Raw genomic sequence first — 27466 nt, 5'->3', positions numbered from 1 at the left:
TTCAAAGCAGAGATTGCAAGTACTGCAATATTGGAAATTTATACTGGTGCTGTGGGAAAAAAAAAAATCTCCTTCAAGGAGACTTCTCCTTCCTCTCTAGAGGTTTCTGTTATCCCTTTGAAGAGCTGTAGCTGGTAGTTGGTAGTTGTATTTCAGTCCAGGTCATATGGGTTAGGTGGGAAAATGGAATTTTACACCACAGTGATGGGTCACCTCAAAAGAAGAAGAATAATTTGCCTTTAAAGAAGTAGGCTTATAAAACCTTGTGTTTGGGAGTAAGGCTCCCCCTGCATCCACTGTAGAAGTCAATTGTAGGGCTGAGTATCCTACTGCTGAGTACACCAGTGCATGTGTACTTGTCTTCCACTATTTGAGTCCTGTATACAAGTCCTGCATAATTGTTCTAGGGTATGAAAAAGCTGTAGGCAGATAATTCGAAGGAGGTGATTTTTTTTCCAAGTTATGGTATCCCAGGGAAAGCAATGATAGAGCAAAACTAATCTCTCCTTTTAACTCACACTGATTTTCAGAACTGAACAGTTTTTGCAGAAGACATCCCCATGGATTTTCTTCATGGTTTTCCTATGGATCCCGGTTCTATGTTTACACAAGTTTTTTCTTTCTTTCGTATGTGCAATGTAGGTTTAATATTTCGTTCCAACTGACTTTGGTCTTGCACTTTTTTTTTTATTTTTTCTTTTTTTTTAATTGAAGATTATGTTTGGCTAGTGATGTTACTGATCGCTGCCCATTCTGGAAAGGAATTCAGCTGGAAGAGTCTAATTCCCCAGGTGTTGATTGCCACCATGACAACAGCCAGGCCAATCAGATTTACACCTAGGCCAGCTTTCACCTGCAAAAGCAAAATGTAACAGAGCACAATGACAACTGTTAACACAGAAAAAAAAATCAGTAGGGTCTATACTGACATATTTAGTCTGGTAAATTCTGACATCTAGAGCCAAAAAAAAGCCCAATGAATACTATATATCAGGATATAGATTGTGAGAGTATTCAGGAGTGATAGTCAGAGATGGACTGTTGGAAATTTCATTGGAAAACTGCTCAGTTTGTCACTTGAACTTCTCAATCAGATAATCAGAGTGGGGAGTTATACCACACATAGCAAGGTGATACATGACTTACTGCAGAGCTATGTGATAATCTAATTTCTCCTGCTTTCTTTGCTTGTCTTAACAGGTCAATGCAATTTAGGAGTGCATGCTCCTAAAGCTCTTTAGACCATTACATTCATTAAAAAAATAGTGATAAATGCATGTATTCTACAGCAGATTTTTGGATGTACTTAACCTGGCAGCTCAGTTGCACTGCAGATCAATATTATTTTATATTAGCACCAGTATAATCGTTGTTATTGGCTGGTGTTGAAGTTGCATGAAGCATGGGAGGATATACCCAGTCTCAAGACTCACCATGTCTTTAATCTGGCAGTGCCCATAACTGAAGACAATGGCATTTGGAGGATTACCCACTGGCAGCATCACCGCAAATGAGATACACATGGTGACAGGAATCAGGGTGTATAAAGGGTTGATAAGCAGAGTTTCTGACTGAAAGAAGAGAGAAAGGCAGGTGTTTCACCTAATCAATAAAAGCCCCTGCTGACAACTAGGATGAAGGGACCCTCTCTGTCAAGACTGTGTGAATCTCACCTCCCTAGTTTCTAAACTTAAGTGTGAAACTATCTTTACTTGGTTGCTTTTCTTTTTTTTTAGAGAAATGCTGTAACTTGGAGCTGGTCATGGTCCAGGGATCTCTCTTGGAACATTTCACACTGAGGCAGGATGGAATTTGCTACTAATAGGCAACCTTTGTTCTTCCACTTGCTCTCTGTGTCATTCAGTACTGTGTCTTATGGATCTAACACTTCAGACTTCATCTAACATCAAGAACTTACTTCTTTCAGTTGCCAAATATACTGGGACCATTCTGTAAAGTCCTCTTGAATGGTGATTAGAAAAACTAGTTGTTCATGGCCCAAACTTGTGTGATGAGAAGGCAGTGATGATGGAAGGTTCTTTACAGGGGGCTGAAAGAATTGTTCTGCTGCTGCAGTCTTCAGCAGTGGTGAAATTTTTGCATTTTTATTTACACTGATTTGGCCTAGTTTTATGTCAGAGGAGGATATTTGCAAAGCCAACATCATTTCCGGGAGGGAAGTGTTTCTAGGTTACTTTTGCAATCAAAAAAGAGAGACTGCCATAAGATGGCAGTTTAGACTGCTGTAAGTAGATTACTGGTATAAACTTTTCTTTAGGAGAGTCTCTTTCTGCATGGAGCAGAAGTAAATCTGAACTCCTAAGCCACACAAACATAATTACTTATTTTCATCTGACCATATCTTCATATTATCTCAGAGCTGTTCACATGCTTTGGAACAGTCTCCTAAACTTGTTATGATATGGAAAGATTGTTAATGACCTGACTTCTTTGCAAGAAAATCTTCACATTACATAAATGAAAAGAAATAAGATGGTTTTCTGTAACTGCTTTTCCAGTATAAAATGAAATTAGTGTCCCTTTCCTCTGCTTTTGTCAACAGTATCCTGACCTTTTTTGAACAAGACATTTAAAATAATCTTGATAAAAGTATCTCAAGTTTTATGTGAAATTCACCTATCTTCTTGATTGCATCATCACCTTTTCTTGTGAAACCCTTAGTGCAGGAGCTAAGTTTTCACTTTTTCTGAGAGGTATTAAATAAATTCCTTGGTGCTAAAATATGCTTTTGGTTGGACAAGTTTATTATTTTTCCTAATCCAAAGACTACAGGAGAGTAGCTTGGGAACTGGGGCTGAGTTTCATGTGAACAGAGCGTCGACACCCTGACATCCTGAAACATTCCCACAAGCCTCTCAGGAACAACAGATTAAAATGTCGTTGTTTTAACTCACCATGCTGCATAAAATAGGCAGAAAGATGGTTATAGTTGCTGGATTACTAACAAACTCTGTTACCAGGGATACCAAAATGCAAGCCAGCAGGGTTACAGCCCAGTAGGGAAGGCTGCTCAGGGAGAGCATTTGACGTCCAATCCACGTAGAGAGGCCAGAGGTCTGGGGAAAGGACAGAGGCACAAGAATTGCTGAATACTTGGTATGTTTGTAAAACAGATTCTTCTCTTTGTGGCAGTTTACATCAGAGAATCCCTCCAACAAATAAACCAAGTTAAGGTCAATGCTTTCTGTATTTGCTTTTGTTCATTAATCTGGATTTCACTTCAGCACCTAATAAATAGTAAGAAAGAGATACATTTGGCAGTTAATAACAATAAAAATGTACCAAGGCTGATCTTCCCTTTTTCTTTGGCATGTGAACTGGAGTACAGAAAATTGGTGATGAAGGACTGCACATTCTGGGTAGAATTAATTTTGAAATTAATACACATACTTGTAGTTGTCTACATGTAGGAGTCTATAGGAGAGTTAAATATGTATTTATGAATTATACTCAGTGTAGATATAGTCAGGAGGGCCTAAAGTATGATTTGTCCATTCAGCACTAGGAGCTTCACTCAGTTACCTAAAGAGGCGCACCCAGTGAGAGCTGAGATGTTCCACCTCTCTCTGGTTAGCTGCTAGTTGAGAAAGTGTGAGGTGTTCCTCAGATCCTGTGTCATGCCTGCTGGTCCTGCAGACATGACATGAATATCTAGATATTCTGAAGCACCTGAAATGGTGGATGCCTACACCATTTGAGCTCTAACCAGCTTTTTGTTAGCTAGATATGAGCTGTCCATTACGTGCAGGGAGTAGGCACTAGGTTAAATACAAACTTGGAATTATCCGCATCGTAAATCCAAACTAGGGGGCATGAAAAGGGACAAAAGTCCAGGCTGATGATTCTTTTAGGAAGGAGGATAAAAATCTAAATCAGTACCTTGCATCCAGCTGCTAAGGCATAACCTCCTCCAACCAACACTACAATCTCCCAGGGCATGGTCTTCTGGAAGTCCTTCCAGGTAATGATGGGATCCAGTGTGTTAATGTCTGTTGACTTTTCACCATCTCCTATATCAAATAAAGCAAATGTGTGACCAGTATTATACTGCCTTTTTTCTAATATCTTCACATTTTTCACACTCGTAGGAATAATTGAATGTGCATGGGAATTATCTTGACAACTATCTGAGAGAAAGGCAAAGAAGCAGTGCCTAGCCTATTTCTCTGAGTAGCCTGGCCTCAGAAAACACAGCATATTAATTTCAAATGTCCTGACTTCCTCATCTACTCTGTTGATGTGAATAGTTATAAACCCTTGTGCTTCATTTCATAGATTTTTGAGGGACTGTGGGCTCTATTGTACATATGTATGTACACATATCTGTAGACTACAAAGGTGGTGTTACAATGCGATTATATTATCAAAGAAGGGCTATGAAGTAGGTCATGAAGCCTGATAAAGTGCATTTATGCCCCTAAATTTTACCTGAGAACATTATTTTTTTTAGACGCCTGAGTATTTTCTTGAAGGAGGAGTTAGAGTGTAATTTTTTTCCTAAAACCTGTATAATATATGACAGTATAAAAAATATATATTTATATACATTTGTAATGTCTACATAAGACTCTAACAGACAATTCTATTTTCATAGAAAAATGGTGCTTCAGTGCTGCTGAAAACCTGGCACATCAAGCTGATCAATACCAGAGTGCTACCCAAATGTGAACGTGAAATAACAATCATTATTATTATCAAGAAGACTATGAGAGAAGCGTTGGACAAAACTGGAACATTATATGGCACTTTCTGACCTCTTTTATATTTATCTTATGGCATTATCAGTGATTTCTGATGTATAAGTGATGACCAATTTTTTTACCGGGGTTTTATGTTCAGCTGATTTTGCATTATAGTTCTTTAATATAAAACTCCATCTGAACCATTCCTAAAGCTCAGTCCTAAATTTTAATAATTCCACTAGCACAGAACAGGTGGCAGTCTCAGATACAAAACTTGTTTGTCATCCTCTGAATGAGATAATATGAAATATAGCAAAGGGAAAGGAGATCTGACGTAGGAAGGGCTGATGTCAGAGGAGAAACTGAACCCTGACTTACCAACATAAAAGTCACTTCCTGGAAATCTTTTCAGAAAACATAAAGTGCCATTAAAGACACTGGAAAATGTACCAGCTTTCTTTCTTGCTGGATCCTCCTCACCTTTTCCTCTGTTTCCAAAACACGGCTTTTTTGCTGGAATCAGGAAAAGGAGAAAACCAAGAAATAGAGAGACAGTGGCATCAGTCCGGTAACCTTTCCTAGGAAAGAAACAGTGAGGTTATTATGAAAACACATTAATAGAAACATTTCTAAACAAGATACATAGCTCCAAGCAAATTTTTGCAGGTGCAGTTTCATTTCCACATCTGAAGTCATACTAACAGCCCACCGGAAAAATATGTCTGCATAGCAAGGATACAAATTGGATTTTTTCCCCTATTTATTAAACTGACTCTTGTAGCCAACTTCAATCACTGCTCAACGATTTTTAACATTCAGGTGGGGAAAAGGAAAAAAATAAATTCCTTTTGGTTTACAAATCTATTAACTTTGAGGTGCAGAAAAATAGTGTTCTTACTAGAAGCAAGAAATACATTCTAGGGAAAAGACAAATCCAAGTGATCTTTTAGAAATGGACTATAGATGGATTTGAAATTAAATGTCTAAAATTCTTTCTGAAAAAGTATTTTGAAGAGTGCCTAAGTTTAGTGAACTTCAGAAAATCCCAGTATTAGAAATTGGTTTTTTGCCAAAATTAGATTGGGAAGTTAATTTTATACAGTAAAAATATAAAGAAAATTTAAGTTCAAATCACTTGTTCTTTTGCATGCAATGTGTGCTGTAGTAACTTTTAATATAAATTGTTTCAATATTATTTAAAATAAAAGAAAAATTATTTGCCTAGTCACCATTCTCTGTGCTATTTAATTTCATGGAGATTTTCTTGATAAGCACTTTTTGCCAAATATTTTAATTTTAATTATAGTTTAATCTATTTCAGTGAAACTTCTCTATGAATGCACTAAAATGTTTTAAGCTCAAAATCCAACCCTCTTATTCTTTTACACTTAAAATGTGTTTAATTTACTTCCTCTATTTAATTCACTCTGTATAGCAAGAAAGGATAGAATTTGCCCCATATGAACAGACGTAGTTTAAAAAGCAAGAATCCTGATTTTTGAATAAAGACTTCATTTTTCACCACCTTGTTAAAAGTGGCTGATGATGTCTTAAGGCCAAAAATTATTGTAGATAGTCAGAAGCAAAGCCATATTCCTGTGCAGTTGTTTAGGGAATTTTACTCACTTCTCAAAAAAAGATGACCATCCTGGTACAAAGCCAGGCTCACGAGTAAACCAAAGTAAGGTCATCAGGATGAAGAAGAATCCAGTCACCATCTCAGGATAGCTAGAAATAAAAGAAAAAAAAAAAACAACAACAAACAAACTAGGAATTAAATCCAAGGTCTGTCTGAAAACCCAAGGACAAGTTCCAGAAGAAGTAGGAAAGCAGAAATTGGCTTCAAAAAAGGATTAAAAAAATATGGAAAATAGTAAGGAAGATTAGTTTGAATTAAATAATTCTAGATTTGGCTCCCAACTGGGAATCATTTAAACCCAGTAAAAAACAGGCTAAAAATATCCGTCTATATTTGCAATTCCATCATTCATGGGCAAGACCTGGAGGAAAATATTTCTAAATGCTTGTTTTGTATTTGCATTATTATCTGATTAAATGTGTTCACAAGGTAAAGCTCATATTAGCATTCCACTGTAAACACATTCTCTGAATTTTTTACAAGTGTAGAAAGCCTAAGAGCAAATGACAATGTAAATTAGCACAGATGGTGCACACAAGGTGGCTTGAGGGTACTTGAGGTGACGTGAGGATTTTTAATTTAGCATAGATTTAAATTAAGTATGATTTCGTATCTAGGAACAGTCTGAACAATTGTCTAGTTTCAGAGTCGATGTATTCAGCCAGTTTACCTGCCAACATTTCATTTGAACAGCACAGAAATGTTTTGGGAAGAAGGGATTTTATGACTGATTATCCCTTTTAAAAAAATGAAACTCTTGTGAAATAATCTTTTCAAGAGACTTTTCTTGCCATCATGCATAAAGATTACGGGCAGATGTGAGGGCTGGACAACTCATGGCATTGGATAAAGCCTTTGCTGAACTTCTATGCACCAAAATAAGTATGTACCTGAATTGAGAAGGGGGCTCCTTTAATGACTTAGTTCAAAAGTAGAGACAAACCTTGATTGAGATGACCTTTGAACTCTGGTATAAACTTGAAACTTTCCTTTTATTTCCTTTTTCATCAGAAATAAATAAACTATTAAATACACCCATGCTTGTAACAAAGTCTTTGATTTTGGTTCATTTTTGCATTTAGTTCCTTTCCTGGAAGTAAAGAAAACTGGTTGATAGTTTTAGAATAAGCTACATGAGCCAAATGCAACATGGAGGGCAGTAATTAAGGGTGGTTCTGCCTAGAGAGGCAAATTCCTGAGGAAGGCAGGTCTGGTTTACCTAACATTTCCCAGTTTCTTATATTCTTCTTGAATTCTTCTCTCTGACATTTCTTCCCGTTTGGTCTTCTTCTTTTTGCTCACAGAACAGGTCTCCTTAAAACTGAAGCACATTGGACAAGAAAATTAGACAAGGGCATAAAGCGGAAAAAAAAAGTAATTAAAAAAAACCAGCAATGAGGTAAACTGAAAATTCTGGCAGCAGAGATGGTTGGGAGTCAAGACTGAGGCAAGGCCTGATGCCAATGTGAAGGAAAATTACTGTATGTGATCTTTGATTATTCTGGTTTTAAATTCTTCTGAGATTCAATTCTAGACATAGTTGGAAGGTCCCAGGGTGCTCTGACTAATACTGGCTGGTATCACTGAGCCTTCTCAAGCCATGGCTGGGCTCCCTTTGTGGAGGCTTCCTCAAAGAGCTGGTGGTGGCCAGATATTTCTGGTGCCAGAAACCTCCAAGCCATGGCTGATTTCTACCATCACATGGAAAGACTGTGACAGAGGCCAGCTATCAACAGAAATTTTTCACGGAGTAACTGTGCTTTCCAGTTGGATCAGGGGTATCCGACATATCTGGGGTCTGGTCTGGCTTTTGAGACCATATCTGACTTGAATATTCAGGATTCACAGTAAATAATGAGGGAAAGCTGTGCTTAGGATTCCATTGCCTTCCATGACCTGTCTGCTTCTGCTAATATTAGTTGTTTCTAAACCAGGCACAGCCAGATAAGGATCATATTGCCTCTGCCACAGAGGCTAAGGCAGTCAGGCTGGTGTTTTATCCTGATAAGAAATACCTGTAGTTCTGACAGAGACATAAAATCAAAACCACATTTCACAGCTGGATGTATTCATCCTGCTGTACGTTTGTATGAATGTTAGTTTATTCAGTTTACCTTCATCCTATAACAAAGCATGGACATTCCTAATTGAAATTAAGATACTTGCAAGCTCACTTTAGCACTGTCCTTTTATTCATTCCAATAGCATTACTTAGCTGTGCTTTGAGCCACAAATCTTTGGTCACACAGAGGTATGGGGGGGTCTAAACCAGCCTAAAAGAAACAACAGCAGTAGGTACTTCAGTGTTTGAAGTACCACGGGAACACAATTTTTATAATTCTTTTAGATGCTTAATAGGTGCTTTTATAGTTCATGCTATTTTAATATCTTATTTGGTACCCCACTAGAGACCCAAGCTGTAGCAGTGGCCAAATCATGGACTACAATCTCTCTCCACGTAGCTGGTTAAGGTCAGATTCTCAAAGGAATTTGCATAGCTCAAGCTCCAGACAGGCCTGTCTGTTTAACAGAAAGACTTAACCAAGGTTTTTGTTTCACATGGGCACTTTTTTAAAGCTCAGATAGCACTGCCCTGCACCTATAAGTACTTTAAATTCCCTTGCAAACCTTGCTGTTAGACTCCAGTAAAATCCATCAGCAGTAATGCGGTGACTGAAAGAGAAGAGCTGGTTTATAGTGGCCAGATCTATAGCAATGATTTTACCCTTAGCTCTGCTTTGTTGGTACAAATCACTTGATGGGTCCATTCTCTTTCACTTTTGATCTAGCCTAGATCTTTAAAAGCAAGTCTGACATGTTTTTCCAGCTGGACCAAGTGAGATTGATAACACTGAGCTTCCTAGGAAAATAACATGAAAATTACAGGAATTGATTAAACATTTATGCACAAGCATTAGGCAGCTGTTTCAACATGTTCCAAGTGTTTCCAGGCTTAGGAGGATGTGAAGGTAGAGTATTGTAGCCCAGCTTCTAACATAATATGTTCTTTAATGAACTGCAGCGAATAGCAGTCAGAGATTAAGGAGGCTTGGAATCAACTAGTACTTCTCAAAAAGTCGATAATACTTCAGTCTCTGGTATTATTTAGAACAACATTAATCAGCATGAGGTCTTGGATGCAATGTGGAATTTCAATTATACATTTTTTTAAAAAAAACTAAAGTAATTGAGGGTCATGTTAGGGCCTGTTTCTTCTCAAGATTAAAAAAAGGGGGGAGGACTATTATTAGCCTTTTAATTTGGAACTAGAGGGCTCAGGAGACTGACTGAGAGGGGCATGGAGCCATTCACCTCTAAATTACTTCTTAAATCTAGTCAAGGTCAGCAACAAGCAGAAGTCATTATCAATTTATTCATTGTCTTAGGTGAAATAGTGATGTCAGTTCAGTTTACTTTTAAGAGTAAACTAAATCAAATTAAGGTCACTTTAATTCTGAGTAAGTGTGTCTGCATCACAATTTAATGCTGATTAACTAATCCACTTTACATGCACACATTTAGGCAATTTTCATTAACTTTGCTGAGTACCTCTGTAAAGACAATGTGTGGTACAAATGAACTAGATAACTGAGCCTTTTTCTTCTTCTGGGCCTTAGGGACTTACTAGTATTAAACGTTTTTGTCTCTTAGGCTGTGAGTCCTTTCCGCTTTAAAGAGAAACATATATGGAGTATATTTACATTTAATTTAAACTGGTCTTACATTAATTTCATTGATCTGGGGACAGATCTGAAAAGTAGCTTGCTCAATTGCAGTTGTTTTTCTATCCATCTTTTAAGCTGTGCTTTTCCAAAAGGACTCTTAACAAGATTTTTGATCCACAAGGGAATCCTCATTGTCCTAAGTGTAAAAAAAAAACAAACCACCAGTTGAATGCTTAATAAGGATTTCTATCAGCAGTACCCAGGTGCTTCACTCTCAAGCAGCAATACTGTACACTGCTGTCTAAGCAGCACAGCTAAGCAGTAAGATTTCCTCTGGTAATTGTTCTGGCAAGAAGAAGGAAATTGAGCCTTAAATTTTGTCATTTGCCAGTCAAAGCAACTTTATGAGATATGTTCTAGAGGAGCTGCAGATGTCCTGCTTTCATAGTCCTTGCATCTTGAACAAACTTCACTCACTTGCAACCCAAGAACAGCCAATGCATCCAGAACCAAGTCAGCACCAACATGATGAGGGAGATGGGGAAACTGAACAAAAACCAGGTTCCAAAATTCACCACTTCAGCATTTGGGTATTGACTGTAGAGAAAAAAAAGAGGATGCATAAGAAGTTAGAATACTAAAAGAATCTCTAATGTGCATAGTTACACACACACATATACATATATCTATATTTGTCATGGCATGATAGAAAGATTCCATCAGTATGCATTTGCAACAGCTGCATTACATATGCATAGTGAAAATGATTGCCAAAAAATGTCAATCATTGACCTCCCCTGATCAACAGATGAGCCATAGAGCACTTCAAACCTTTAATACCAGATGGTCTGGATTGTCTAGTACTACTACCAGCAGTGAAATTCTGTCCCTACCTATGGTTTATATCAAAGCTCATTTTAGTGTTGGCAGACTTTAGAATGATTACACCCAGAATCTCTGTGTATGTCCCATCATGGACCACACAAATGGTGACTGCATTCTGCTGGGCTCTGGTAAAGATGTTTGATGTGTGCATTTGATGCAACTGCCATAAAAGTAAGATCTTTGGAAATTCTGTAAAATCCAAATCCTTGCATTAAGCATGACTTCTGAACTGACTTCTGAACTTTGCTACCACCATTTCAGAGAGAGAAATTAAGGATATCATGGCAGTAGAGGTAGTAGCAGATGATCAGAATCAGGTCTGATCAGTCTGCTTGGATGCAGATTGGTCCATGGGTAGAAGTACCACCAGTCTTCAGACAGAAAAGCATTCATGTTTCTGACATTGAAACATTCGTGTCTTTGAGATTCCCAGGCATATAATAAAGGAAATACTTAGATATTCAGAGAGCTGCTTCCCGTCTTCTCTGAAGCAAATGCATAAGGCCAAATTTCTAAGTTAGTTTAGTTTTACACTATATGTTGAGCAGCCCAAGTACCACTAGTGACGCCTTTAGAATGACTGTAAGAACTCACTTTCTGAGAACCCAGAGAACAACTCAAAGCTGATTATGTGACATTTCTTCTTTTTTGAGTTTTTCTTTATCTTCCTTGCTATGTCTTCATGGCTTTAGTTTACTTTTCCAGAGTGCCTGCTGCCTTCATGCTAATCAGTTTGTCAAATCAAAAGAAGCTGCAGGAAAAACTTAAATGTTACCACATGCCGAGGGATTTTTATTTTGCATGGGAGAAAGACACGGATTTGTGTTAACTTAAACTCCCCCTTTCAAACCTTAACCTTTAGTAACAGCATTACAGTAGAGGAGGTAGCAAATTTTCCTTCAGAGAGACTGTTTTGTGAGGGTTCCTTGAGGTATGGGGAAAGCCACGGAGATAATAATGACTCACCCACCATTATCACGAAATCACAGTATCACTTACTTGTTGAAGTGCTCTAAGAATATGAGGCTGGTGGAGGTCCCTATGATGGTTGTCAGTCCTCCAATGGTTGCTGCGTAGGAAATGCTCAGTGAGAGGCATTTACAGACCATGTGGTCATGTCTGGTTTGATACCGGTACTTAGTAGTCAGGCCTAGATCCAAGGGCTCAGGAGGCAGGACCAGTATCTGAGTCTGTGAGGGGATACATTCAACAAAGATAGTAGAAGATCAGAGCAGCAGCACAACTTGTGCTAACGCCATAATGATACAGATCCCAGAGAAACAACAGGTTTGTATAAGAGAAGGCAGGTTTTTCTTCACAAGGTTTAAGTGGGATCAGACCTGGAAACATGTCCAGGGGCCTGAAATTGCCTGGTCTATGGCAGAAATGTAGGACAAACAGTAATCAGACTTCTGGCTAAGGTTTGGGCCAACTCCAGCTCTGACTGGAATATCAGTGGGATACAAAAAGCCTTTAAATGCTGCAGGGACGGGATGCCAGCACTGCAGGAGTAGGAATCCATAATCCTTGAGGCTTATGAGGAGCCACCAGACAAAGGCTTGGTGAACTTTTTGCACTTACAAGCTCAGGGTTTCTAATTAGGAATGGAGTGCTAGGGGTCTCAACGGCATGAAAAAGGCTGGGTAATGAGAATGTGGAAGAAAAAGATGCCCAAAAATTTTGCTCCAGAAAAAGCTGTCTCATCAGTGACAGGAAACTATCTATGTTGGTAAATTAAGTTGTTGCACTGGGGAAAAAAGGTACAGTACTTCAAGGCACTTCACATGCAAGCCAGAGCTGTAATTTAGGGGTGAGGAAAAAGGCAGAAAGTGGTTCAGATAGATTTTTATTTTGGTTTATCTAGTAAAATCAGTCATGCTACAGGTTCATCCTCATCGCGAGGATAAAAATGACTAAAATCCTACAGGTTAAGAGTGAAGTGAGTATATTAGTTAAAAATAACCATTGAATGCTTATTAATATGGGTGTAAGAGAAAATTAAATATTGGGACCAGTGCATAGTGCATTAGTCTCTTTTGGAAACACACACTTAGATTCTTCTGAACTGTGAATGAAAATCCATGTGTTGATTTTAGCCTATTCATTCACGGACATCAATTTATGCCATTAAGATACTGATAAGATTAAGATACAAATTGGCATCCAAACAGCAATCTCTTCTTGGATCCACTCAAGAGAAGTAGAAATATGACTGATTTAATGAAGGATTTTGAGTGTGGATATATTGGAAGACAAAAAGGAGGTGGATACTAAGACTCCAACAAACTGGCTGAACAGATTAATGATCCATGCCTGCTGCTTTTTTTATTCTGAGTAGACTTTTATGTGTCAGGAATTGTTATTTTTGAGCTGGGCTATTTTCCAAGGAGGATTTGCATAAACAAAGTGGATAGTACAGTCAAATAATAAGGGAAACTCGGGATCACATTACTGAATGTAAAGCTAAATTAATTGTCCCAGCTATTGGGGGAGGGTCTTCTGAACATACCTGTGCTGAGCATATCTTAATGGGAGCAAGAGCTAGCAAAGGGCCAAGCCAGGGCTGAGGAAAGATGATGGAGAATGATTCCATGTAACACAACTTACAAGGAATAACTATGAAACAGTGGGAAGCAGGTGATAGTCACATCTGGTTTTTGCCTCATGCCCCAGGTCTAACATTTCCTTACCTGGGGTATGTGCTGCCCATTGCTCTGAGAATTCATTGTTCCAACAGGGTTGCCTATCATGTGCACACCATTCATACTCTGTAAGGAGACAAATACCTTTAGATTAGCCTTTCTTATGTTCCATGGGGCACTTAGAAAAGAATTTATGATGCTTCCTAAAGGTCATGGGTAGTAGGCTTTGGAGAAAAAAAAAAAAATTCAAAACTACAACAACAAAACCAACCCATTGAAAGACCAGCTGTAAATTCTACACTGGAAAAAAAAACAACCAACCGACCAAACAAAAAAGACCTAAATATTTTTTTTATTTAAAATGATCTTAAAGTCAGATTATAATGAGATCAGGTCTTCTTCCTCTGTCATGTAGGAGAATCTAACAGGTCCCTTGCTAGAGGTTATGACTTTCTGATATGTGTAGTCTGTTCTAGTAACTGAGATGTCTCAGCTGATGAAGCTGGAAACACCTGGACAATAAAAGATCATATCTGAATTTGTTAGAAGACATATGGAATTGTTAGTTTAATGACTGGATCTCAGGATCTCCAGCAGTAAGTACAACAAACTTACGTTTTTATGTACTTATGTTGTTGTTGTTATGGAGCTAATGTTCCCCAACTTGATTAGTGCAAGCAGGCTGATAGGTAACATACAGAGCAGGACATTCTGCAACATGTACTCTCTGCCAACAACCACCTCTTATTTGAAATGAAGGAAACCAGCTTTTTTCAGAGCTGTGTGGATTCTGCTCTGATGGTTCCTGCATTAGAAGACAATGTAGCTCAGAAGATACTACCTATCACAATACCTTTGAGTGCATCAAGGAGCTGAAGTCAGTAGTAGTAGCACTAAAAACAAAGAAAGGAAAATATACTTTATAAATGCCTGTTCACCCAGCTCCTTCAAAAGGCACACATCATGTAGGAGGGGCAACCTCTGCAGGAGAACTAGTGCCTATTTAATGGTGAATACCATTTATTAGAACCTCTTATGCGGTCTCTTGACTGGACAATGTCAGTCATCATTGTGTTTCACAGCTCTATCTCTAGCTGTGTAGCAATGGGGTTCCACCTCCATGCAAGAAAATATTTGTGTTCTTTGTAGTATATACCCCATTCTAGGAGAGGACTCCATTCACAGTGGAGTTAATCACCAGGCAACCCAGCACTACTGCTGTCTATTCTAGTCAAGTTCTTTCACTGCCAACTTTTCAGCACATGGACCATGCAAACAACCCACTGAACTTAATTCCAGAAGATGTGCTACTTTTCCTGCCAAATTTCAAGCTCTTTTTCAAGTAATACTGTTTTAACAATGGTTCTGTATGAAATATTTGACATGTACTCTTCAACAGGGCTTAAAGGGATTAATGGCACAATGCCAAACTGAAAATTTGGTTCTATATTGTACAGAAAATGTGGCTGGGATATAAAAGAGATAACAGAGGGAATACTGGAGAACCCTATAGTCTCTAGACTAATGAGATAAATATTTGGATCTTGCAAGTTAACTTAAATTATTCAACCTATGCTGTTTGAATTATAATATTTGTTTTAAAATAAATTAAAATTTAAAAGAAATTAAAATTAAAATTAAAAGAAACAAGAACTTGCTTCTCTTTTATTACGAACAGCTGTGAACAATATAGAAGGAGCTCCAGAATGGGCTGTGTAATTTATTCTCACACTTCATAAGAGGATGCTCCTCAGGATTTAGCCTGTAATACAGTTTTAGGGTATTAGCTTTGTGTATTCTCTTGTGTATCTTGAACTGATGGTTAATTTGATAATTTGGCAAAGAAATTAGTCCATTGCTTGATTTACCCTTTTCATCCTACTAGATTCTACCTCAAATAGAGACCTCGTTGAAACTGTTAGTGTTTCAAACATCCAAAGAAATTCTATATTTAAAGAAATCTTTTACACATTTTTTGGGGAGGAGGGGTGTTTTTCTGTTGGTTTTCCCTCCTACCATCCCCCCACCTCCCTCCTCTCCTGCTCTCATCTCTCTCTTAAATGAGGACAGTTCAGACTTTCTTCAGGAATGCTCTGTAAGTGATTTCCCTCTGGATATGTCCTGTGGGCACTCCATATGTACTTGAATCCTCTCCATCACTGCTCATTAAGGGGAACAGAAATAAAAGTCTGTGGACAGCACTCTCTTACAGAGCATAAACACAGACTTCAAAAGAGCTTTCAAATCCTGAGAAACGTTTTCCTTCTCCCTAAAATGTTCATGGTGTTAAGAAAATTAATGAATACTGCAAAGCTTTAGTGAGATCCAGACCATTACATTAATCCCATTTATCATGTAAGCTTTCCTTGTCAGTCACACGTGAAACATTCACTTGTAAGCTTCTGCTTGCCCTTCCTGGCTCTACTCCTGGGCTCCTCTCATTGCAACCTGTGTAGGGCTCAAATCTCCAGTCCTGATGTACAGGGTTCATTCTTACTCCTCATTGATGAAGATAAGCTCCAGTGAAGGTTGACCATGCTTTTCGCTGAGACCTGCAACAAAGGAAGAGAAAGCAGCCCTTGGGGTAGGAACTGAGCTGAGCCCCTGGGTCACACCACTGGACCTGGAGGGGCTGCTGCAAACAAAATCTTGTCCAAGCTGTCTCCAATACTCTCTTTATGCAGCATTTTATTATTTTGTATTGTACTGATTATGTGCCTCTGGCAATTACAAGACTATCATGCCTACATATAATAGACAAGGTTGGATGAAATAATTTTCATCCTGGAAACTGTAAACTGACAGAGATATTTTTTTTTTCTACCTAAATCCTTTCTTTTTGGGAAGGAATGAACACAATGAACCTTAGAGCCCTTATCAATTTTTTGTTTTGGAATTGTCAAAGATCACACTTTTGGGCCTCTTCTAAATTTCCTGAACTTTATTCTCATTGGTTTCCTTTCAGCCCTGTAAAATCACATGACCTAAAAGTTTATGACACACAAGCTCCAGTAGATGCCTTAATTCAGTATAAACAGTTTTGCAACTCCAATTCTTCCATCTCATCTTAAAACTTTCTTTCATTTTTTGAAAGGAATATCAGAGTACCAGAGGAGAGAGTACAGATCAGTATCTTTGACAGTATAAATCAGACAGATCTGACCTTGATAGAATTTGAATAATACATATCAAGAAGTCCGGTCACTGCTAACCAAATGAGTAAAGAATGACCAATATTGACAAATACCTATTGGCTTCTTTTCTTCAGTGATGGTGCTGCCTGCAGTACTGATGACCTCACACTCCTCCTCAGCATTCACTAGCTCCTGGAGCACTGCCTCCACAATTGGCATCACCATGGCTGTGGTGGATGTGTTGGAAAGCCACATGGAGAGCACCGTGGTGCAACACATAAAGCAAAGAAGCAACCTGGTGTGCAACACAGGGAAATCCAAGGAGTTAGAGAAAGAGGATGAGATTTGTAAGCTTTCAAACTCTGAAAGGAAAGATGGATATGAAAATGAGCCCCAAAACAAGCTATTTTGTGCCCATGGATTTGTGCCCATCAGAGTTGTTTCGAGCTGCTGCTGTCAGGCTCAGATTACCCTGAAGTCAAAGGTTCACTCACATGCCTGGCTTGGCTCCAGCCATCATGACCATGCGCAGGGCAATTCGCTTGTGGAGGTTCCACTTTTTCTACAGAAGCCGCCACACAATCACACCCATGAGGAGCAAAGTTGTGTTCTTGAAATATTCAGCAGCCACCTGCATTAAGGGCCAGGGGGAAGCAGTCAGTTAAAAAAGCAGTAACTGCCCTACACAGGAAAGCATGCACAATGAGAAGTAATGTGATGTCACATGTTTTTGCTCCCCAGAGAGTAAGAATGACAGGGAGCTGGAGAACATGAAGAATTCATAAGTCAAAATATTCTCTTTAATCTGTTTCATGTTGTGTTTATGAATAACAAGGCTCTGTACTCAATTGTTTGTAGGCTTCTCAGTTTTGAAGAGATCAAGAGAAATGTTACTTTTTTGAGCAGGATGTTCGGTGCCTGCAGTTAATCTGTCATACTCAGCTAGGCTCACATGGAAACAGCCACAGACAAAACTCTGCACTGAAGGCAGCTTATTCATGTACTTCAACTGCTTTTCCATTCTGGAGCTATCGTTATCTATCTTGTTTATATTTATTCTGTCTTGTTCACTTTTGGGTGAAATGTGCATCCCCAGAACCTGCAGCTTCAGAAAAAGAGTCCTGTGGGACATGCTCTTTGAATGCAGCTAAGAAAGGTTTTTTATATTGCTGTGACGATCCACAAATCCTGTGCCAAACTTTTCACGTTGGAAACCTATCTCAATTTTATCAGGAAAATATGGAAAAGTTTCAAGAAACAGAACTTCAATTTAAAGAGAGCAAGCTAAAACCATCAAAATGGGAGAAAATAAAAGTTACAAATAAGTACTTGGAGCCTAGCTAAATTTTTCATTTCATTCTGATGCAATCTTTCTTCAGCTGTTGCTGGAATATTTTTCCAAAAACGTAATTTCTTCAGTTTAAAACTATTCTTCTAACCAAATGTAGGTACCAGCATTTTAAAACAATTAAGATCAGAGGAAGTAGTAGTTTTTCCATTATCCTCAGTAATATTGACACTCCTCCATAAAAGTGCAAGAATGTCACTAATGTTATTCTGTGAAACCTGAAACAAGTTATGTATTTAATTACATTTATTTAATAAATCCCCACAGTGACCTAAATAGATTCGACCAACAGAGTTGTGTGCCAGAACTTTTAAATATCACTTTTTCTTCCACTGTTTTTTTTCTCATTAACTTTCTTTATTTTCCTGCTACCTTGTTATAAAAATATCTTGAGGTGAATGAAAGAAATCCATCAAGCCAGCAGAACAAAGAATCTCTTGTTCTCCTTTATTCCTTTCACAGGCATTTTGGAGAAACCAGTGAATGTTAATAGTCTTGTTAATACCCACATACATATATATGACACTCATGTTCTTAAGTCTCTGTGAGTTATTTGTAGCTTAAAGTGCTAGGCAAGAGCTCTGGGTCAGTCACTCTAGAACAGTAAACTGAAAATACTGCAACATTATCAAAGTTGTTTATTTTTTAAATACAAGGGTTTATTTCTGTTCCTAAAGCAAATAATATGTTCTCTGCAGTAGTTCCACTGTCATTTTATTTGATATTACATTGAATTTCTGTCAGGCTGTCATTAAATTTTCCTTTTCAATGTGCTTCCAAGTTTTTAATGAAAATACCTAACTACTTTGCCTTTATGATAGGAAAAAAAATTTTGAAACTTCTGAATTGTGTTAGGATGGAAATGTATCTGATTATATTACATCACTGGGAGAAATAAGACAGGTCATAAAATTTTTGATTCATGCTTTTCTCTATCCATTTATCGGTATTCCCAGTGCTATATTGTGACAGAAATTCAACAAATTTATGGTTGCTATATATTCTTCTGTGTCCTTATCTGTATTTCTAGTCCTTTCACCAAGTGTGAGGCTCCCTTACCCTCCCCAAAAAAGAGAGAGAAAAAAGCAGAGGAAAAAAGTTGTAGATGAAATAAAATAAATTCTTGGCATATCATGAAAGTAACATTCAAGAAAACACTCAGGTAAGCACATTCAAAACTGATCATATAAACTTTTTTGTGCAGCTACTCCTTTGCCTGAGAACTCATGGCTACAATGCAGCACTAGGTCACAGCTTCGAAAAAGGATTAAACATTCACCCAGACAACAAAATTATCTAGACTTTTACACTAAATGGTAACTGTTTTTAGCATATGTAGCCTCTTGCCTTACATGTCTTCTATAATAAATGTAACTGGAAGGAAACTTCACAGTGTATCCTGTACTGCTCTTTACATGGTTTTGAAGGTGGGATCCTTTGATGCAATGTGTTTGGGAATGTTGATGCTGCAGTAGCTGAAAGGATGGTCATCCTTCCTGTCTAGTATAGTCTATATTATATCCTATATCTGTCTTCAGTGGAAGAAAGAGCTGTTCAGACCAAGTTACACATTACAAGATGTCCACTTCTTCCTTCCATACCTCTAAGTCTTGCTACTGCACTAAGATTAGTCCTATTCAAATAATTAACTGAGAGTAAGAACATCAGATAATAAAAAGTTCACAATGTCTGACCTCACTGGACTTCATGACTCCAAAAAGTGGATACAGGAAAGCAGGAACTAAGGCTGCTGCACCAAGAGGTACTGCTTCAGAGACCCAGTATACGGCTGTCACGATCAGCACGTAGGCACATGAGGCTTCCTGCAGGGACAGAGCACAGGGGTTACATGTTACCTGCCCCACCAGCAACTGTGGAGCCTTTGTGAACTTGTTTGTAGGATTCATCAGACTGTAGGTGCCTGGATTTAAAAAAAAAATATAAAAAGGACTGTGTTAGGACCTCCTAAAGCGCAGCTGTTTGAGTGTGAAATCTAGATTACCATCTCAAAGATCAGTTTCAGAGAATGATGCTAATGAAAGTTTTCACACCTGAGCCAGGGTAAAACATTGTGATAAGTGGTATTTATCAGCAAAATAATGGTTTCCAGTGCATTACAAATTGTTTGATTTCCATAATCCAATATTGCCAAGCATTCAACCATGACTCCTCAGATTGGACCTGTGGATATGTTATTTCCGCATGTTTTTTTCTCCAATACTGGACAAGGACAGGAACTGGTGGTTTTCAGGACCAGATGCAAATATTCACATTTTATGTGAATTTGTAGTTCTTTGGGAAATGTTCAGGAATCTTTTTTTTTTTTAACAAGGTGCAAACATTTTTGTTAGCTGATTTTATTTGCTGGCTGGTAATTTACACAGGCCCTCAGAAGAAGATCACAGACCTGCAGGCTTAGAGGCAATGGGTTAATGGAGCTACTTCAAATAAATTTGCTGCTGTCCAAGGTTCTGGTAGAAAAGTCATGACAACATCATGCTGAGCACTGATGGAGAGCTGGGATGATGGATGAGAAAGGTGCTACCTGCTGAATATTTTTACAGAAAAACACAGCTAGTCCATTGAATTCTTCTGTCCATTTCTTAACTAGATATGTCCTTTATTTATTGGAACTTATTTGAGTTGTCCTTAGGCTCAGTTTGCTATACTTAGAAATCCAGGGATATCTCCTGGTAATAATTACATAAACTACTCTCAGGAAAAGGTTTTTTCCTTTGTTTTCTCAATTTTGAAGCCAGCTTCTGTACTGGGATTAACCTGTTGTTCTACAGAAGCTGGTAGGTCTGCACTGGTTTACAACATCTACGAATCCATCTGTTCTTCATTATGCACTGGATGTTCCATATGAACTTATTGAGTCATATGGATTCACAGCTCACAAATGGCTATTGTTTAGAAAATTCACTCTTCACAAATGCTATTTGAGAGTCTAAAATATAATTCTATTACTTTCATTTCCTGACTGGATGACTTCCGAATAAAGCAGCTTTCAAGAAGTCATAGAAGCAAGTCTCACACATCTTGTGTAAATCAATGAGCATTCATTTTTTTTCAATCAGTAACACACACTTCATTTTTTTTTCAATCACTTTTGTGAACAAGGTGGGAAAGTCTAGTGAAATTATACAGGGATGTGGGTTCAGTGAAATCATAGCTTATATTTTAAATTCATGTTTAACATGTCACTTTTGCATTACGTCTAACAAAGAGCCACAATCAGGGTTGTTTTGTCTCTTTTTTTTAGACATCTATAGTAATAACAGGCAGAATGGAGACCAGAGAAAGTATATATGATTTGTACTATTCCCTTTATTTGCTAAGGTTTTAGCCAAGGTTACTCAGAAGCTTGTGTTTAAATAGCGGTTTAAATTATTTTAGAAAAGTGTGACATTAACAGTGTAATTCATCTAAGCCAGGGTAAATTTATATTGGATATAGGGACGAGTTCTTCACTGGTTGGGTGGCCAAGCATTGGAATAGCTGCTCAGGGAGGTGGTGGATCCACCATCCCTGGAACCTTTCAAAGAGTGTGTGGATGGGCCCTTGGGAATATGATTTAGGGGCAAACATGGCAGTGTTGAGTTAGTGGTTTAACTCAATGGCCTTAGGGAATTTCCTGCCTTAATGATTCCATGATTCCATTAAGCAGGGCCACCAAAATAACTGAATAAGTTTATAAGAAAACAACTTCCTTGAAGCAGATAAACTCTAATTACTTTGGAGATTATAAAGGGTATCTGAAAGGCTATTGGAGAAATTTATCTCTGGATTGTTCCTTTATGGATTGGATAACTGAACTACACCAGAAATTTGCATATTTGTTTCTCTTCCTTATCATAGAAGAGTGATTAGGCTTTAAGCTCTGCAGTACAGGTTTCACTAGTCCTCTGTGGTGAGCTCCTTCAGCAGTATATTACAAGAAAAGATTGTCTTGCAGTGTACCTTCATTGTTTCCAAGAAAAAATTCTAAGAGAAGCTAGAGAAGGTGGATTGGAATGGATGAGGTCAGAGGACTTCTGTTAATTGTCATGGGTTATAATTATTTTATAAAGTGGAATTGCTATGCTGTTTGAAACTCCAAAGTTTGGTCTTCAGTTTCTAGTATTTCAAGTGGCACTTAGTAAAAAACCCAAAGAAAAAATTTTTGACTTAAAAATGGAAGTTTAACAAGTGAAATGATAGGTATTACAGATTTTTGGTAGTCTCTGCTAGGAAGACAAGATGAGTCATGGAGCTGATGAATTGGCTCATAAACATTAGCCAACTTGCTGCTTAGTCACCTTTAACTACATTATACTTCAGGATTAATATTCCACAGAGAGCAGAACAAGGATGATTTTTGTGACCTACTGACTATTTAATTTTTAAAATTTCTGCTGCAAAAACTACTGTCTTTGCGTGGGCTCTGTATGACATCCAGCAGTTGTCTAAGGAGAAAAATAACTTCTAATGAAGAAGCATTGATTTTTTGTTTAAAGAAGTGCACATGTAAGTTACAAGGAATATGTTTTCCAAAATTAATAAAATTAATTTTATTCTAACCTGAATCCAAACCATTGTCTCACTCCAAGAATATACTTCTCTTTAATTTCTCTGAGCATTGATTTTTGTTATTTTCTATTACTATTCTGTATTTGGCAAAAAAGTAGGCTGATAGTGAGGATGGAATAGGACAAAGGGAAATTGCATCTCTACCAAAACCTAACTGGGATGGGCACTGAGTCTTTGTGTTTCTTATACACAAGGCTGTAATCATTTTACAAAAATAAAACAACCTAAAATAAAGCTAATTTTTAAATGGTATAAAACTGGTTACAAGTACTAGGAAAGCCAAGCTTGATAATCTCCACTAAAAACTTAATCAGCTTGTCTAGCAACTTTCTTTCTTTATTTTCTCAGTGCTTTAAACCAGCTTGTTTCCAAGAGAAACCATATTAATCTCTTCTATTTAATTGAACTGAATTTATATATTTAATTAATGGTTACCAGAGCAACTAAGTACTAGACTGAAGCAGTGGCAGTGTAATTTTAACTGTTTCACCCTCTCACTTGTAGTTTTACAGCTGAAAATTACTGTTAAACTCATCTCAAGGCTTGAAACAGGTAATAGGAAAACGTGATCGTTGGAGGCACTATCATCTAATTATCTGTCTTCACTCAGTTCCTTAGGTGAGAAGAAAAGAGGAGCTGTAAGGAAGCCATGGCTAAAATGTCCATACTAAGGGTCATGCATAAAACTTTCATATACTAAAATATACAAGGATCTCAGAGTGACTAAAAGGAAGAATAAACTCTGTGCTGGAAATTGGTCCACTTGAAAATGTGCATTGCATATCTTACATGCAGGCATGGTTTTTTCCTAAATGTGTCAGATCTGAAAGGCACTTATGTGCATCCAAACTTATGGTACAAGTTCAGCTATAACTCTGGAAAGGGAAAAAGAATGCAAACAAATTTTCTCAAGTTTATTTTTTACCCAACCATTTTTTGTCACAAAATAATAGGAAACAAGCTGTGGACTTTATTCCCATTAGCCATATCTACAAACAGTTCTGAATCCTTCTGCTCACTTGATCACTCTTACACATGTAATGCTCCTTTGACGTTCCCAGAGATGTGCTGATTCATCAAGAAACTGCACGCTGATTCCCTGCAGAAATGCCAATATAAGTGACCTGGTAATTCTGATCTCTATAAGAAAGACAGAAAACTAGTATACTTGTCTGATAATAAAAATATAATAAGTGAGCAGGCATAAATTTAATCTTCAGGTTTAAGAAGTAATCATAATCAATGGGTTGTAGCAAAGTAAATTCTACACAAAAGCACTTGAATAGAGTACTGCTTCAGTACTCAGCTGAGTTTATTTGGTGAAGATGTTTTCTTAATAGTGCTATAAACATCTGTCCAACACTCGGTCAGATTCTCAGCTGTACTTCACCATCTATGGTCATTCACATATAAACAAAGCGGATGTAAAACATCACCTGGTGGATTTTCATGTCACTTTTCAGTAAAGCAATGTCACAAGGGCTTGTACTGTATAATAATAATTCTTGCAGCAATACTTTCTTATGAACTTCTGCTTCAGCACCCGTATGGTTCTATTACAAGTCCCTTGGTTATTAAAGCCTCCTTGTTGCATCCTATGCCTCTGAATCCAGTAAGGAACAAAGAGTGACAAATTTCAGTGCAGTGAGTGTCATGTTTCCTAGGGAAGGGTCTCAAGGGACATAGAGCATGCTGCAGCTACAGTGCCATATGGGCATGTCAGGGAGTATATCTTTTATGTCACACTTCCCGTGACATGGGGGGAGATAAAACCATTTTGTAAAACAAGACTCTGTGAAAGGGTGAGTCCTTCTGTTCTCTAAAGAAGACCACAATTGTCTGTCATTCATTGCCTCTGTCGAGATAGAAGAGGTGAAAAACTACTGCAAGAGAACAGCCAAGATATACATTGAAGTTCAGAGCAGGAAAACTCTAGGTGCAACATACAGTTCAGTGGTGTAGGAATATTTCCTTTTTATGAATCCTGGCTTTCTTCAAAAAAAAATATTGCTGTTTTATTTTGAAAACAGCCATATAATTTCTATCCCATGCATTTTGATTTGATAAAGTAGTAGTATGGAAAATCCTCTGATAATGTAAGGAAGAATTAATCTTTAGCAGCGTAGAAGACAGAATAGAAATTGCTGCACCATTTAGCCAGATTTATGTCTAGGACTGTGTAGAAGGACAAGCTGCAGAATTTTAATACATTGCAAATTTTGATAAGTTAAATATCACCTTCTCCATAAGGTAGGAAATCATTGCTATTTTATCAGTTACAATGGCAGAGACGTGCATAGAGAGGAGTTCACCGTGCGGCCAAAGGTATTCGGTACGTCCAAAGCAGTGTCAGGAACACAGCTGAATTCATTCCCATTCTCTGATCTGTGTGTTTTTATTCCCATCTCTGGTCTGTGTGTTGAGCACAGACTATTCTCTCCTCTGCATGCTGTTACGTCTCTGAGCCAGCATTTATAACCACTGTCAGAGCTGCAGAGATACTTACACCTGCTCTGGAGTAGTCAGTGCTGTGTAGGGTCCTACATGCCTGTCACTGGTGTCCCAGCCCCTGCCTCACCTGAATTGCCATCTTACAAAACCACATTAAATTGAAAGTCCCTCCATGCATACTTATTATTTAAAAATTAAAGAGTTTTTTAATAAAGGAATACTATAAGTGTTCCTTTTAAAGACCTCTTCTGAAAGAAAATTTCATGGATATGTTTCTTCTGTTCCCCCTTCTACATAGACATTATTTTAGAAAATGAAGAGATATGACATTTTTGCTTTAAAGTATTGCTTTACTAGCTTCACCTGGCTCTTCAGCTCTGCTTGTGACATGACTCAAGGTAACTCTGGTTCTTACTGTGATGACTTCTCAGTGACCCTCACAGTCCTTCAAATTTGAGTCTTAGATTTTTCTAAGCTCTATGCTCCTTTAGGTCTTTGGTTTTTTGCACACTGCAAACTTATCCAGCAGTACTAACTGTTGCACTCAGAGGCTTGCTAAAGAGAAAATTGAAAATGTACTTACACTGCTGGGGTATATGAGTGGCAGAGGAAGCAGCAGAAGTGGAATGAGAACCACGAGTAGGAGGTTTCTGGATCGGAGAATCTCCTTCATCACTGCCATACTCTTCTACTTTTTTGGTGGCTTTCTTCTCCTTCAGATACTTTTCCAGTTCCTCAGACTCTCTGACTTCCACACTTTCCTTTTTCCAACTTTCAAGCCTCAGATACTCCAGCTTCCACTCTACTTCAACTTTCCTTCACCTGTGCCTGAATTTCCCCAAATCTCACCACTTTGTTTCCTATCCCCATACAGTCACCTAAAATACCTTTCTTAATTTATTTATTCTTCAGTCTTTTGTTTCAAAAAGGTTTTCAATTAAAAATATTCAGTTTATGTGGGGCTCACCAGCACATCCAAATTATTATCACACCGTAACATGCAGAGTTTTGCAAGTTGGAACATAGTGATCTCTTGACAATTTTTATTTTAATTCAGACTCACATTTGTAGCTGTGTTGTATCCTTCTTCCCATGTTTTATAAATTTTTTTTTTCCATCATCTAGAGGTGTGACTCCTGTTTTCATAAACCAGGCGGTATAAGTTTTGAGCTGCTGCTTTTCCTTCTGTTTGATAGTCTGAATGCCTCAAATACAGTTTCTTTTCTGCTGGAAAATTCTTAAACCCAACAATTTATGGTTCAGTGCATAGAAGTAAATGTTCAGGTACTCCTTCTTTAAAAAAAAACCAAAACAACCCCCAAAAAACCATCTGCAGCTCCTTTGGACTTTATTTCTTTGCTTCTGCTTTGTATCTACCTTTACCCTACTTTTGCCCTGAGCTTGGAATTCAAAGGGCAGCAATTCCGCACAGATTATGCTTGATCTCAAGACAAAAGTTGTTAAAAAGCTACATGCAGCTCTAATGCACCAATGAGGACTGCAGAAGGTAGAAGTTGCTCCACCCATTGTCCAAAACCCAGTCAGAACATTTGAGAACATCAACAACCTCCTCATTCTGACATTCACACAAATGTATAAAAAGACCTTTTCTAAGTTGCTGAACAGTTTGTTATTGTTTCAAGGTCCCAGTACTGATGATAAATAAATAAATAATCATTGTTTTCTAAACAATATCTTTTGTCTTCATGTTTCTCCCATCGCGATCCTCGAATGTCACAATCTCTGTACTGATTAATGTGCCCTAAGTAACCAGAGGATTCAAAATCAAATTGGAAATTTTTAGACTTTCCACTCTAGTTTTCTAGTGCAAAAACATTTCTCCAGCACTTCTGTAATTAATGCTTTTTATGGGGCCAAAAGCACCACAGGTTTAGGGCTGAATCCATTGGCTGGTTACGTGCACAATCTGTAGACATTCCTCCATTTGATCTGGATCTTATAGGAAGCCACATATCTAGGAATTTCCGTGCCCCAAAAGGTGCTTGCCTATCCTCTCCCCACCCTCTGCTAGCCAACAACAGACTGAGCTCCCAAACTGGATGTAATGCCTCTGTGACCATGGCTCCTGGAGAACTAGCAAAGGCAGACCTGCAGAGGGGTTTGATGTGCAAGGTGAATTCTTCCTGAAATAGTAATTGTATCTCAGACTGTGAAATGCTTCTATATGCCTTGAAACTTCCATCAAGCAACAGAACTTTGAGACCTCCAGGCAAATTTAGCAACTAGTTCTGGAAGTAAAAATATAGTTAATGTGAAGATTTTGGGTTGGCCAATGCAGCTAGGGAATTAATATCTGTTTTATCAGTTGTTTCAGAGAGACAAAAAAAATCTAAAATACTTAAAAAATTTAAAAATAGTTTATTTTAAATGAAAATATAATCTAACCTTTATTTCACATTTTTATGA

General features: G+C 37.8%; 1 protein-coding gene across 2 annotated transcripts; it reads right to left on the bottom strand.

The window, feature by feature from the left end:
- Positions 1–671: 671 nt before the first annotated feature.
- SLC13A4 (solute carrier family 13 member 4) lies at positions 672–26493 on the bottom strand. Of its 2 annotated transcripts, none has more exons than XM_032689371.1 (16): positions 25623–26493; positions 19711–19839; positions 17163–17299; positions 16782–16963; positions 16032–16086; positions 14388–14427; positions 13583–13660; positions 11892–12082; positions 10485–10604; positions 7562–7663; positions 6330–6431; positions 5184–5281; positions 3901–4031; positions 2916–3077; positions 1434–1571; positions 672–853 (listed from the first exon to the last, which is right to left on the bottom strand). In XM_032689371.1, the coding sequence occupies exons 3-16, from the start codon at positions 17192–17194 to the stop codon at positions 716–718; spliced, it is 1569 nt and encodes a 522-aa protein (XP_032545262.1). In that variant the 5' UTR covers positions 17195–17299; positions 19711–19839; positions 25623–26493; the 3' UTR covers positions 672–715. The 2 variants fall into 2 exon arrangements, with proteins under 2 accessions (XP_032545262.1, XP_032545263.1); XM_032689372.1 differs by having other exon boundaries at positions 26103–26493.
- Positions 26494–27466: the final 973 nt, after the last annotated feature.

This window comes from Chiroxiphia lanceolata, chromosome 5, assembly GCF_009829145.1.
Source record: "Chiroxiphia lanceolata isolate bChiLan1 chromosome 5, bChiLan1.pri, whole genome shotgun sequence".
Classification (NCBI taxonomy): domain Eukaryota; kingdom Metazoa; phylum Chordata; class Aves; order Passeriformes; family Pipridae; genus Chiroxiphia; species Chiroxiphia lanceolata.
This window is presented reverse-complemented; position numbering and strand designations above follow the sequence as displayed.